The sequence below is a fragment of the Trichomonas vaginalis genome, chromosome VI, assembly GCF_026262505.1.
Source record: "Trichomonas vaginalis G3 chromosome VI, whole genome shotgun sequence".
NCBI classification, from domain to species: domain Eukaryota; phylum Parabasalia; order Trichomonadida; family Trichomonadidae; genus Trichomonas; species Trichomonas vaginalis.
In genome coordinates, this window is record NC_067208.1 from 2686709 (window position 1) to 2701166 (window position 14458).

General features: G+C 32.3%; 6 protein-coding genes across 6 annotated transcripts, besides 1 other annotated feature; 1 reads left to right on the forward strand and 5 right to left on the reverse strand.

Annotated features, from left to right (window-relative positions):
- Nucleotides 1-3027: part of a mobile genetic element that runs on past the window's edge.
- On the reverse strand, nucleotides 1223-1562 carry TVAGG3_0794860 (uncharacterized protein; the record flags this gene model as incomplete). Its single annotated transcript, XM_051247107.1, has 1 exon — nucleotides 1223-1562. A coding segment is annotated over one exon (340 nt), but the record flags the coding sequence as incomplete, so codon positions are not given.
- TVAGG3_0794870 (uncharacterized protein) lies at nucleotides 2452-2946 on the reverse strand (the record flags this gene model as incomplete). The annotated part of the gene is made up of 1 exon (XM_051247108.1): nucleotides 2452-2946. One exon carries the CDS (start codon nucleotides 2944-2946, stop codon nucleotides 2452-2454), a length of 495 nt encoding a protein of 164 aa, XP_051082583.1.
- A 1134-nt stretch (nucleotides 3028-4161) lies between the features above and the next one.
- Nucleotides 4162-4377, forward strand: TVAGG3_0794880 (uncharacterized protein; the record flags this gene model as incomplete). Its single annotated transcript, XM_001302505.1, has 1 exon — nucleotides 4162-4377. One exon carries the CDS (start codon nucleotides 4162-4164, stop codon nucleotides 4375-4377), a length of 216 nt encoding a protein of 71 aa, XP_001302506.1.
- A 3537-nt stretch (nucleotides 4378-7914) lies between these two features.
- TVAGG3_0794890 (uncharacterized protein) lies at nucleotides 7915-8711 on the reverse strand (the record flags this gene model as incomplete). Its single annotated transcript, XM_001302506.2, has 1 exon — nucleotides 8072-8623. One exon carries the CDS (start codon nucleotides 8621-8623, stop codon nucleotides 8072-8074), a length of 552 nt encoding a protein of 183 aa, XP_001302507.2.
- Nucleotides 8712-9742: 1031 nt separating this feature from the next.
- TVAGG3_0794900 (heteropolysaccharide binding) lies at nucleotides 9743-12556 on the reverse strand (the record flags this gene model as incomplete). The annotated part of the gene is made up of 1 exon (XM_001302507.1): nucleotides 9743-12556. The coding sequence occupies one exon, from the start codon at nucleotides 12554-12556 to the stop codon at nucleotides 9743-9745; it is 2814 nt and encodes a 937-aa protein (XP_001302508.1).
- Nucleotides 12557-13046: 490 nt separating this feature from the next.
- On the reverse strand, nucleotides 13047-14274 carry TVAGG3_0794910 (calcium-binding protein family; the record flags this gene model as incomplete). The annotated part of the gene is made up of 1 exon (XM_001302508.2): nucleotides 13741-14187. The coding sequence occupies one exon, from the start codon at nucleotides 14185-14187 to the stop codon at nucleotides 13741-13743; it is 447 nt and encodes a 148-aa protein (XP_001302509.1).
- Between the last annotated feature and the right edge of the window lie 184 nt (nucleotides 14275-14458).

The following is a 14458-nucleotide window of genomic DNA, read 5'->3' on the forward strand; positions in this document are numbered from 1 at the left end:
ATTCATCAACTATTTTATTATAAATATCATTATATGTTAAATGAAGTTCAGTTGTTGTTCCGTTCTTTGATATCTTAATTGTGCTAATATCCTTTATAGGATTTATTTTTGCAACTGTTCCGCAGCATGAAACCTCATCATCTATGAAAAATTGAATCTTAACGTCTGAATCTTGAACATCACAAAGAATGGCGATAATGTGAATTAATGATTCATAAGGTAAAATAATTAAACCGGATTGGTCAATTAAATTTATTATTGAATCATAATTATTAATTATTATATCACGGTAAATTTTCATTAATTCAGAATTAATGTCTATTTTATATGGGTTCTCGATGTTTGATGAAAAAGGAGGGGGTATGTTGGATAAGTGGGAATTTCAACAGGTTCTTTACCGGGTTCAGATAAAATGATTGGGTCTCCATTCTCATGGTTTTCTTCATTCTCCTCCTTTTTCGGTAAGTCACGAGTTAATAAATTTGGTTGAGTTGCTGACCTTGTTAATTCGGGGCTAACATTAACTTTAACATTTTGAATAATTCGTGATTTATCATCATTTACGTTATAACCAACCGTAATCTCTGCTTTTGCGTTAGTGTTCTTTTGACTAGTGAAACGTCTTCTCATTTATAATCGAATAAAAAAAATATATTTAAACTTTTATTTTGCTGGAACTTTTGAATCTATTATTCCCTGTATTTGTTCATGAAGTTGATTTTTAGCATTTTCATCGAAATTAATAGACCGAATATATTCATTAATTGCATTCTTATAATCATCTGATTTCTCAAATTTTCTTTTATCTGATTCCTTAACTAAATCATAAGTTAAACCTCGTTGCTGATATAATGGTTTCTTAATTAAATCTTTGAATGCTTGAGATAAAGCACCTGATGCAATTCTTGCTACTATAATTGGTTGGAATTGCTGTTTAAGTTCATCTTTAACATTTGCGAAAACTGGATCGAATAAAGCAACTTTAAAGAATTTCTTAGCTGAAATTTCAGTCTAATATTTGCATATTGACCATCAAACTGGTTGGAATATCGTGGTAATCCATCCGGTCCCTCTTCAATAGCATTTAATTCTTCATTGAAATAAGAATATGGATTATGACGGTATGAATTAATTGGACCATGTTCACCTTCTCCAATGTATTGTTTAACAGCTTTTCCATTTTCATCAAATTGCATAGGATAACGTTCATTATATACTTTACGTTTAGGATAATCAGACATAGTTAATTTATAACCATTTATGACTTTAATATTACCTTGACCATCAGTAACGAAAACTTCATTTATACCATCAGGTTTTCCATTTGGACCCGTAATGTCTGCTTCGTGTGCTTCCCAATTTGGACCATGACGTTTGGCATATGCTTGAGCTTCTGGTAATGTTAAAACGTTTCTCATTTGTTTAACATCTTTTTGAAGACCAGCAACAATATGAACTAATTCTTTCATTCCATCAGGAACTTTCATAGTTCTATTATATGCACCCTTTTTGTTTGTCCCTTGTTTTAATGGAACCTGTAGAAGATTTGCTATTTCTGTCATGTTTAATTATAAATAAAAAATAAAAATTAATTATAAAAAGTTAATCAAATTTAACACTTCCTTTATTTAAATCAACTATTATTTTTCCATGTTCACCTAATTGCTGATATTGTGTGTAAAGTTCATTAATGCTCATTGGTAAATTCACTTGATAAAGCATAACGTTCAACTGTTGACGACTAAACCCACTGAAAATGAAAAGTGTTGATAGATTTGATTTAATGTTTGTGCTTAATGCTTTGAAATATTGAACAGCCATGAAGAATGAACACTGAATGTGTCGACATTGAGTTAATAACTGATTAAAATATGATTTCTCATTTGTTATTAGTTTTGATTTCACGCATCATCTAGAAAAATGAGTGAATGCAAAAATTCTCTATCAAAATTTGAAATAGAAAGTGTTTCAAATAATTCATCCCGTTGTTTATCAATAATTTTATCCTCTAATCCTTGCTTCTTGATTGTATTATATAATTCTTTATACATTAAAAAGTTTTTTAAATAATCTTCTGCTTCTTCTTGTGATAAATAAATAATTGGAATTTTGATTAAATGCTTTAAAGATTCAAATGTATCATCTGAAGGTGAACCTGAACGGTTGATATAAATTAAACATGTGAATAGGGGGAAGTGTTAGCAATAATGATAATTTGTTTTAATATCGTTAATGTTTTACCTTTATTTTGTTTACCAATTGCTGCAGTGATTGAATTTAAGTAACATTCAGAATATGGAATTTTCATTAATTTTTCCTTAGATAGAGCATTTCTATTATCACTCAATGCTTCATTAATCATATCATCTACGTATGTATTATATACTCCGCTAATTCTTCATAAGGGGTGGATGAATTTAAATCCATTTAATCAAAAATAAATTTATAATTTTAAACATTTCTATTCATCAATATTTCATCATATGAACTTCTATACTGTGGTGGTGTACCTGTTGGATGATATTTCAAACCTTCATCCGGTGTCCATGTCCAATACGTAGTCCTAGTAAACCAAACCTGAGGAGGATTTGTCACCTTTGAACAGTAAGTGTCATTTTCACCCTGAATGATTGGATAAGCTTTCACTTGTACTGTAACTTGTGAGTTGAAAGTTTCTAATCCATCAAAGAATATACCCGCTCCATCACGTTGAACTGGAATAGTGCATAAGAATGAAGTTTGGTCTTTCCATGTTCTAGCTAATGGCGTGCCATTATCATCATTCAGTGGTCTAGTTAATGAGTCCTCGTATTCTTCTGTGCATTCATTCACTCCATCTAAATCAGAAGCTTGAAGCATACGTGTAAAGAATATGTCGCCCACTGTGGTCATCGCTTGATCGGGGAAGTTTCTGGAATCTATAGTGACCTGAAGACCTCGAAGCATTGGATTTTCTAAAACCGTTCTTTGCATTGCATTCTTCGGAAATGTTAACACAACATCTGTAACATTATGAAGAGCGTATGAGAAATCTGAGCTGATACCTTCAGGAGTGATGCAACCTCCATTTAGTGAACGAACGTCAATATGTTGAGCTGGAATCATGAATGGATCTTCCTTACTGAATAAACGTGGTATTGCTTTAACTGATTCTTCAATTAAACCGTATCCTGGTGTAATGCATTTATCCTCTAAAACTTCCATCTTTGTGCATGAAATAATAACGTCATCAACTGTTGCGTCAGCAGATGTAGCGGCTAAGCTTGTAATTAATTTGGCAGGAAGTCCGATTTGTTGGAATTTGCGATCATATTTATAAACATGATTCATAATCTTTTCATAATTTTCATCAGTTATCTTTTCATAAACGTAATTTTGTAAATCAGCAACTCTTAACGGGTCAACCTGACAAAATACTAAAGTATCCCTGAAAACATAATATTTAAGAATGATTTCACCAAATGATTTAGGATAATCATCGAACGCCTGAAATGCTAACAAATCATTTACCGGAATAATCATATCAAAAGTGATATCAACTTCTTCATTTGCATTCTTGAAAACTTCTGAAGGGTCAATATATTTACCACATACTGAGTTATCATATTTTTGAACATTATTATATAACGAATGAACAAACTTTTTAACTTTCCTTTCTGATTTTGGTTTATATGTTGCAAATGCGAAAGATTCACGGGCGCAATCCATCTGAAGATAACCGGCATCACCTCTTTCGGTTTCTACTTCTAATTGTTTAAAGCTTTGATTTGATGATTTGTAACCAACGAATAAACGCATGCATTTAAAAGCGGTATCACATGTGAAAGCTTTATTTGAAACTAGAGTTGCTTTAACTTTGCGTTTAATATATGTGTCACCTAATTGGTTCACATCATGAGCCGGATTTGTAATTCTTAAATGAGTTTGTTTATCATCAAAATATGGAGCATCAGAGTCATAGCATGAACTTTCAAGTTCTCTATAATATCTTCTACCGTCATTCTTTGCGAATATTTCATTTATCTTTTCGAATGAATGAAACACATTTCCATTAATCGGTTTAGTGTTTGGCACTAAATAGTTAGTCGTCATTTATTATTAAATAAAAAATCAAAATTAAAAGATGAAAATGAATTTTTAATTTTAATGAAATAATCAACTATGGCTGCAGGTATATTTAAGAAACTGTGGGATAAAGTAAAAAGAGGAGCGCATAAAGTTTGGGAAACATTGAAGAAGGGAGCAAATTGGATATTTAAGAATAAAGAAGCAATTAGTGACGTTGCTGAATCAATAACGCCAAAAGCTGCCCCAATAAGAGAAATATTAAATAAAGGAGAAAAAGTTTATCAAAGACTTCAACCGATACTAAGATAAAAATAATTTTAAAATAATTTATTTTTCCACTATCTACCTCCTATTTTATTAAGTATTCCTTCAGCAATTCCACCAATTGCGTTACCTGCTTGTGCTCCCATCGCCGGATTACCTGCTTTAGTACCTAATACTCCACCTATGATAGTTCCTGCCGTTTTCGCTACTGGTGCCAAAAAGTTTGCAACGGGTTTAATAATCTTTTTATGAACCCAACCTGCAGCTTTCTTAATTCCATCCCATAATTTTTTAAAGAATCCTGCCGCCATTTCTGATTTAATATTAATTAAAAAATATATTTCATCACTTATATTCTAATTTTTATTTAATGATAAATGAAACCGATTTTAAAAATAAATGAAACAGAGGAGGAAATTAATGAAAGTAAAGATGTTCAACAAAAAATAAACGTTGTTAAACCAATTACTGAAACAAAAATTTTTTCATCTGTTGAAGAATTTAATGACTATTATGCTAATAATAAAAAATTATTTGAAGAATTGACAACGTGTAAATTGAATAAAATGTTTAAAGTTGATGGATTCAAAATTTCAAAAATAAAAGGAGTGGTTAGTTTGAAATCTATTCCTCAATCAAGAATCACCTCATTAATGAAAATTGATGATTTAACAAAAAGAATAGAAGAGATTGAAGAAAGAGTAAATCAAATAATTGATTTCATAAATTCAAATAATCATTAGTTTCTTAAAGTTCAATGATGATTCTGAGACATGAATTTTTATTTTTTCATTCATGAAAATAATTATTTTCAATTTCTTTTACTCTCTCGTACATACTAGATTTGAAGAATTCAGAACTTTTACCATAATCTCCTAAATGTTTTCTTATCTTATTGGTTTTCCATTCATTATATGAAACTGTATAAACTTTATCTTTATCTTTGCATCTTTCATCACTTCCAATATATTTATATTTCAATTTTGATTTATTGGTTTCATATTCATTAACGTTTAATAATTCACAGTCTTCCTTTTTAAATAAATGTTTTATGTATTCAGGATTAACAATTCTATAATATTGCTTCCCTTTAAATCTTTGAATATAAACAGGAACACCATCCTCTAAAATTCGATAATCTATTTTATCTGGTTTTACTTGTTGGGTCATTTATGTAAGAATAAAAAAATAAATTATTTTAAAATTAATATGTTAAAAAATGATACAAAATCGCTCGATATTGTATGAATTCTTACGTTTACAAAAAAAGTCACACACCCCGCCTTATCCTACTACTATCGTTGCAAGTGCTTTGTTTGATGAGAATAATGTTCTTGCATTGTGATGATATATATTTAACCATTTCGTTTCATTGATAATTTTAATTTCATATTCGCTGATATTAATCAAATCCTATTCATAATTTTGAGAGCGAAATTAGAAATCCGTCACTTTTTGAGTAAAATTTTTACCAAAAAAAATCATTGTCTTTCTCGACCTTATAGGCTTCATGAAATAACTTTGTCTGTTGAAATACCCACAGCTGATTACACAGACACACCTCTTTGTTTCAATACTAGTTAAAAATCAAAGAAAAAAAAATTAATTCTTGCTGTATTGAATTTTGAGTTGAATTTTGCACTTTTTTCGAAGAATTTGTTACATTTCATAGGTTTACGTTATTGAAAAAGTGAGACTTTTGTGAAGAAAAATAAATCTTTACTCTAAAATTAACAATTCTATAATTTCTGTAAAATGATTAACGTTAAGATCAGCGGGGTCATTATGCCAATAACTTCTATGAAAGCAAATCACCGAAATACGAAATTTGGAATTCGAAGATATAATTTCGAATTGATTTTCGATATCTGCGGTGTCATTATGCTTCGAATATCTATGAGAATGCTGGACTTCACGAAATGGAATACGGATACCAATAAATGAACAAGAAATTCTCAAAAAATCATCATTGGAAAGTGAAATGACCACACAATGAGTCTTGAATTTCTTTTATGTAAGTCATGTTTATAATAACCTAAACATATGATATGTAACAAATTCTTCTGCAAAAAGTGCAAAACTCAAAATTCAAGACAGCAAGAATTCAAATTTGTGACATTTGAGAGGGCTGAAGCCCTCTCAAATGTAACAAATTTTTAATTTGTAAAATACAAAGCTTTTATTCTGAAATGAAAAGAATAAAGATATCGGAGTAACTAAAAGGAAACAAATAGAACTTTTGATATCGATTGACATTCGAAATTCAAGCGAAATTTTGATTTCGAGGAAGAAGTTTCAATATTGACATATCTTTTATTTTGATCCACAAATCATTTGTTTTAGTTACAGAGTTAATAGAATCATTACAAAATGGACCTGGAATTCGATTATTCTTATAATAAGAATTTGTACCTATTGAAAACCACCAATAGCCAGACTTTTCAACATTTCCATCTAATACGGCATATTGAACTGCCGAAATTGCAAGTCCATTAAGCATTTCGTTAGCGCGAGGGTTTAGATGACAGATATCGGTTACAAGTGATATACTAACATCTTGAGCTGTATATGACTTAAGTGGATGCGTGCTTTGGTTGAAGTAAAAGAAGTCGTCCGGATAATCGTCTGGAAAGTGGAATAAGAAGTTGTAAAGACCATTAATATTGAAATTGTTGTCAATGTAACCAATAACACTAAATCGATCCGTTTCATTGATGTAAAAAACTTCTGTTGTAGCAATAACTTTGTCTGTTGAGAATAATGTTCTTGCATTATGATGATATATCTTTAACCATTTTGTGTTGTTGATGATTTTGATTTCATATCCATTATTATGGAGGATGTTTGATCATCAAAAATATCGCATGAAAAAATTTGATAGATTTTACATTTTTATTTCAAATAATTCACAGTGTTATTTCAAAAAAGTCGATAATGAAAAGAAATACAAAAAATGTAAAATATATTTTATTCTGATATGAAAACAATAAAGATTTCGAAGAAATTAAGATGGAAATAACATCTATTTTGGTATTTTAGAACATTCGAGAGACAGAGAGGTTCATGAAAAGGAGGAAGAAACCTCAATATTGATTCATCAATTATCTTAATATATAAATCATTTATTACTGTCTCAGAATTCTCAGCCCTGGAATTCGGCCTGCAATAGAAAAGGAACTACTTGTACCAATAGAGTACCACCACTGATCTAATTCTACGTTTCCATCTAGTACAGCACCAGATTCAGAAGATATTGCTAAACCGTTGAGCATATTGCGAGAATTCGGATTGGGAAAGTATTTTTTATTATCAAAAATGTAATGGAAGTCTTGGACTGTGGTCGATGTAAGAGGATGCGTACTTTGGTTGAAGTAAAAGAAGTCGTCCGGATAATCGTCTGGAAAGTGGAATAAGAAGTTGTAAAGACCATTAATCTTGAAATTGTTGTCAATATAACCAATAACACTAAATCGATCGGTTTCATTGATGTAATAAACTTCTGTTGTTGCAATAACTTTGTCTGTTGAGAATAATGTTCTTGCATTATGATGATATATCTTTAACCATTTTGTGTTGTTGATGATTTTGATTTCATATCCATTATTATGGAGGATGTTTGATCATCAAAAATATCGTATGAAAAAATTTGATAGATTTTACATTTTTATTTCAAATATTTCACAGTGTTATTTCAAAAAATCGATGATGAAAAGAAATACAACAAAATGTAAAATATGTTTTACTCTGATATTAAAACAATAAAGATTTCGAAGAAATTAAGATGGAAATAACATCTATTTTGGTATTTTAGAACATTCGAGAGACAGAGAGGTTCATGAAAAGGAGGAAGAAACCTCAATATTGATTCATCAATTATCTTAATGTATAAATCATTCGTATGTGTAACAGAATCTTGAAGATTAGCACAACATGGTCCCGGAATTTTTCCTTGTTTTAAATAATAGCTATTAGTACCAATAGAATACCACCATTGATCAAATTCTACATTTCCATCTAATACTGCACCAGATTCAGAAGATTTTGCCAACCCATTGAGAATAGAGACTAGATTCGGATTGGGAAAGCATTTTTTATTATCAAAAATGTAATGGAAATTTTGAACTGTGGTGGATGTAAGAGGATGCGTGCTTTGGTTGAAGTAAAAGAAGTCGTCGGGATAATCGTCTGGAAAGTGGAATAAGAAGTTGTAAAGGCCATTAATCTTGAAATTGTCGTCAATGTAACCAATAACACTAAATCGATCCGTTTCATTGATGTAATAAACTTGCATCGTTGCAATAACTTTGTCTGTTGAGAATAATGTTCTTGCATTATGATGATATATCTTTAACCATTTCGTTTCATTGATAATTTTGATTTCGTACCTAGCGTTATTTATTAATTCGTATCCATTGGTATGAAATCAAATGCTGTCACTTTTCCCCATTGAATGAGTTCTTTGAAAAAAATTCTTAAAAAAATTTTACCAAATAAATTTTATAAAAATTCAATAACATATTAATTTTTATACTAAGATATCAATACATAATAAGAAGTAGATAACAAATAATGGTTAAAAATGAAAAATGAGTATAAATTTTGCATTGAATGACAAATCGCGTAATTTGGGAGATTTCTCATAATATTTTTGTTTTTAATACGAATCCATAGTTGACTTGTTTGAGATGATGTAGATTCTTTATTATCGCAATAAGGTCCTGGAAATCCTGTTCTATGTAGTGAGTTAACACCAATTGCATACCACCAAGCTGTATTATCACCATAAATCCCATCAAGTAAAGTTTCTGGACTTTTTGAAATTGCAATTCCATTCAACATATTTTGATGATTGTAATCAATATTGCATTTTTTTGTTGTAAAGTTGTACCTGAAGTCCTTTACTGTATAAGATATTAGTGGGTGTGTGCTTTGATTGAAATAAAAGTAATCATCTGGATATTCAATTGGAAAGCGATATAAAAAGTTGAATACACCATTTATTTTAAAATTATCATCGATATATCCTATAATACTATACCTATTTGCTTCATTAATGTAGAAAACTTGGTTAGCTGCAATAATTTTGTCGCTTGAAAATAAAGCAGGTGCGTTTTGCTGAAATATCTTGAGCCAAAGGTCACCATTGATTGATATAAATTCGTAATTACCCCTAGGCAATTTTGTTTATTAACCAATTAATCAACATCATTCATGAATTTTAACGTAGAAGATTGTCATCATAAAAAGTACAATGAACTTATTGATATTTAAACTATTCTGTTTTAAAATAGAATTCTTTTTTTGGTTTTTGGATTGTCAATTTGTTCAAAAATAAATAGAAAAAATAAATAAAAGATAAGAAAGAATTTAATAATCCAAATATTAAATTATAAATATATATAAATAGTTATTATATTCTATGAGCATCACGAACGATCTGCATGATGTGGTTATTGAACTTATCATTAGCAGCGAGTTCTTCGAGCTTGAATGGATAGCGGTATCTCCATCTGTGGTTTGGATCAGATGGGATGTTGATTCTCTCCTGTTCTGGAGTCTGTAATCTCAACTCATCGAATGTTGATGTGATATCCTGGAGCAAGAAGATTGCCCACATTGAGTTGGACCAGATGTTCTGCTTGAGAATGTCTTCCTGGACATTAGCTGGTAATGTCTCTGGGCACCAGTCTCTTCTCTGGAGAATGTTCCACCAGAATGACTCTCTGACTGTCTTGTTCTCTTCCCACCATCCTCTCAATGATGATGTATCGTGTGTTGATGGGCAAGCGACAGAGAGATATCCGAATTTGTGGTAGTCATCGAATTCGTCTGTTGGAACTTTAGACATTCTCTGGACGTGCAATGAGAGAATTGCGGATTCATCGATAGCGTGGATGATACCATCTGTGATTTGGCCAAGGTCTTCACCGCAAATCAACATGTTTGTGGCGTTCTTGAGAACATTGAGTTTTGGTGCTGCCTTTTGGACCCAAATTCCTGTCATTCTCTCGTAGAAGAACTTGAGAGCTTCTTCTTTGATCTTGCGCTTTAATCCATCATCTAATTCGTTCCATGATGATGAGATAAAGACAACTGGTCCTTCCTTATGTAGTTCGACGTGTTCCTTGATAACTTCTGTTCTCATGTGGTACATTCCTTGTCTTTCTGGGTCTTCGAGTAAGATGACGTTGGAAAGAAGCTGGAAGAGGCAAACTTTGATGTGTTCGCGTTCGCCATCATTCAATGTCTTGTCGTTATCAAGTGCTTCAGCAACTTTCTTCTCTGTGTTGTATTCTGGCTTGAAATCGTACCAGTCATCGCTAGCTGACCATCCCTTGTTGTTGAAGTACTTGTGGGAGATGTAATCAGCCTTTTCATGGAACTTTTCCCAGAGAAGATGCCATCTGACGTATGGCTTTGTGAGGCGTTCGACATCCCATAATCCCAATGAGTTCAATTCATCTCTTGAGTATGGAAGTGATGGGAAGAAGTGTCCCATTAAACCTCTGACGCATGTTTCACGAGGAACTTCCCAGATTCTGAAGAAACCAAGAATGTGGTCGACTCTCAACTGGTGGTAGAGTTCGGCCATTCTTGATAATCTGGAGCGCCACCATGAGAAACCATCCTTCTCCATGGCATCCCAGTTGTATGTTGGGAAGCCCCAGTTCTGACCATCAGATGAGAAATCATCCGGAGGAGCGCCAGCGCACATGTGGAGTCTGAAGAGTTCTGGGAAAGCCCAGCATTCAACGGAGTTGATGTTGACACCAATTGGAAGATCACCCTTGAGAGCAACATGGTTCTTTGTTGCGTAATCATAGGATTCCTTGAATTGCTTGTCAGCAACGTATTGGATCCAGTAGATCTCAAGTAATTCGTTCTTCTTTTGTTCGCAAACTGCATCGATTTCTCTGTGTGTGATTGTTGAATACTTTGGCCACTTTCTGAACTCTGTTGTCTTGTATTCATCTCTTAAGAGACAGAATAAAGCGTATGGTTTGAGCCATGAAGCATTCTTTGTAACGAAAGCATCGAGATGGTTCTTAACGAAAGCGTCTTTCTCGAGTTTGAAGATTTGCTTGAGCATCTTCATCTTGAAAGCGAAAACTTCTGGATAATTGAGTTCATCTAAGACTTCGAACTTGTTCTTAGCGGCCAAAATCTCTTCCTTCATTGCGGCTGGAAGCTTCTCAGTGATGGCGAGAAGGTCAATGTAGACTGGATGAAGAGCAAAGCAAGATACTTGACGATAAGGATATGAATCAGCCCAATCACCATTATCTGTTGTATCGTTGATAGGAAGGAGCTGAATAAGGGAGGCTCCCATCTTGTTGCAGCAGTCAACGCACTTCTTGAGGTCTGTATAAGAACCAATACCTTGGGATTCCTCTGTTCTGAGGGAGAAAAGAGGTACATAGATACCCATACCCTTGAAGAGATCGCGGTTCGGGCAAACGAACCATTCTTGGACGTAATCAATAAGTGGGTACTTAGAAACAGAAACTGGTGCTGGGCAATGTCTGTTGCCGTCTGTTTCCCAGATGAATGTGCCGTCCTTGTTGGCAATTACGTACTTGTAGTCGAATGGGAAGGATGTTTTCTCGAAATCAACGTAGCCGGACCAAATTGGGAACTTGCCGTCTGCAAGCTTGACTCCCTTCTTAGCATCCCAGTTTCCGAGCTCTGGAACGCTACCGGAAATGTAAACATCTTGATGAGCGCGAACATAAGGGCAGTTTGCGGAGAAGTAGACGCGGATCTTGTCGTTCTTTAAGTTGTCGAACTTGAGGGGCTCTGGAGCAACTGGATTTTCACGGGAGTTGATGGCTCTGACAAATGTAGCGCGTGAAAAAGCATCAAGAACGTTGTCCTTCCATTGGAACTGGTCTTCAATGTTGATAACAGCTGGCTTGGCAACTGGAGCGAGTGTAATCTTGTGGTTTCTTTCTGGTTCCCATAAGTCAACACGGGATTCGTTCTTAAGAAGGTACTTGTATTCGAGTTCGCGTGTTTCGTTGCTGAGTGGAAGCTGAACGTTTACTGTCCAGTAGTCGTAGTTGTGCTCGAATGACATTTTAATTGACTTTTCATGGTCCCAGTTTCCGAATTCTTGTAAATTGCCACTGATGTGGACGCTTTGTCCGTACACGGTGTTGACGCGTACGTGGAAGCGAAGGACGAGTCCTTCAATGGACTTGAGTGTCGTTAGTTTTGATTCCATATTGGAAAAATAAAGTCTGAGAAATTTTATCGTACTTTCATGATTTCTTAGGTCATCTGAAATTATAAGATTGGATTAATATCTGATTATATGTATTATTGCAATATACTGGTGATATTGGTCAAATTTGAATGATCAAATGACCATTCATTTCTCCATCAATTTCCGATAAGCCGTTTTCTCTGAAAATCGGCTTTCGAGATTTCAAAATTCTCTAGCTTTAAAAGATAGATTAAACTTGAGTTTTTATCAGAAAGACAATGAGAATAAGAACCGGTGGACGTCTCAAAAAATTTTTTACATCAAAAGAAATTGAATACTCTCAAAAAAATTCGATCTTAATAGAATTTAATTATTAGCTTTAAAAATTGGATGAATCAATTTTTTATTGTTTCTCTACCGGAATATTTCACTGAAAGTTATGTTAATTCCTATCGAAAACTAAATTGTTTTTTTATGTGATCTGAAGATAAATTCGCGATAAAATCTAGAAAAATTGGTATTCGATTACCGGAATTAGGTAAAATATAATCGGCAAAATGGAGAAGCTTTGTGTTGTATTAATCTTTAAAAAATTGTTAGTCATATAATTTAGACACTGCATTAGTGTACCGTGTGACATTTTCATTAAGGTACTCAATATTCTCCATTTATGAACTATCTACCGTAGGTAACCAAACTCGAAAATATCTAATATCGAATCAAAATTATTTCCAAAGATTTAAAATATTTCAGCCAATAATTTATGAAAAAGCATGATACATGCACTTGTTTATTCTAATACAAGCATTGCGCACCTATTAGTTCTACAAAAAATGATGCCTAAACAATTATTTCGGTATAGTTATTAAAATGCCACTGGTTCTTAAACTTAAAGCTATATATTGTAATCTTACCCTAAAAGATCCAGTAAATTATTCATTATTAAAATGGTCGCAATACGATTTTTAGCAATTGGCTCAATTAAATAGTCAGTCTACTAGAATTACACCAAGGGTTTGTATGTCTACAAGTTAAAAGCTTACTCGATTAGAATGATTAATATTCCTTAATCCGTTCACATTAAGTATATGAATTTAATTAAATTTCTCCTTCGACTTACTTTTTCTTAACTTAAAAGAATAAGTTTTTTTATAAAAATAAAAAAAATTAAAAATTTTTATCCACATTTTTGTGAAATCCGCTTAAAATCCAAGCTCACGGTACATCTTAAGGAATTCACTAAAATTGATCTTATCGTCTTGACTAACATCATACTTATCAAAGATGCAGTCAACATCAGGTAATGAGACTTCCTGGTTTACAATTTCCATGAATTTGAGTAATTCTTCTTTAGTAATTGAACCGCTTTTATCTGTATCAATAGTATTAAAAACTTCTCTTGCTTCTTTTTCTTTTGACAAAGCCATCTGAGACATTGCTTCGAGGAACTCATCTAACGAAAGAACATTATCATGATTCTTATCTACTTTTGACATTAAGTTTGTGATTTGTCTCTTTGTGGGTCTATGTCCCTTAACTTTGCGTAAAATGGAAGAAATTTCGCTTACTTCGAGTGTACCATTTTTATTTGTATCGTATTCTTCAAATAATGACTTATACTCTTTGATTTCCTCTGGTGTTAGAGCCATAAAAAAATAAGTGTCAAAAACGATATTTCTGTTTAAGAAATGATTTCACACATTGAAAAACAATTTTTGCATGAGCACCAACTCCACCAAACCATTTTCCAGATTTTTAAAACAGTTCAATTCAAAATATTTAATGATAAATATATTAAATTTTTCCAGATTTTTTTATTTTAAAGAATATTCAAAGCGCAAATCCTCAGTTTTAATATGTAAAATGATTACATTCTTGATGAAAATTATAATTTTCATGCAGCATATTAAAAGAACTATC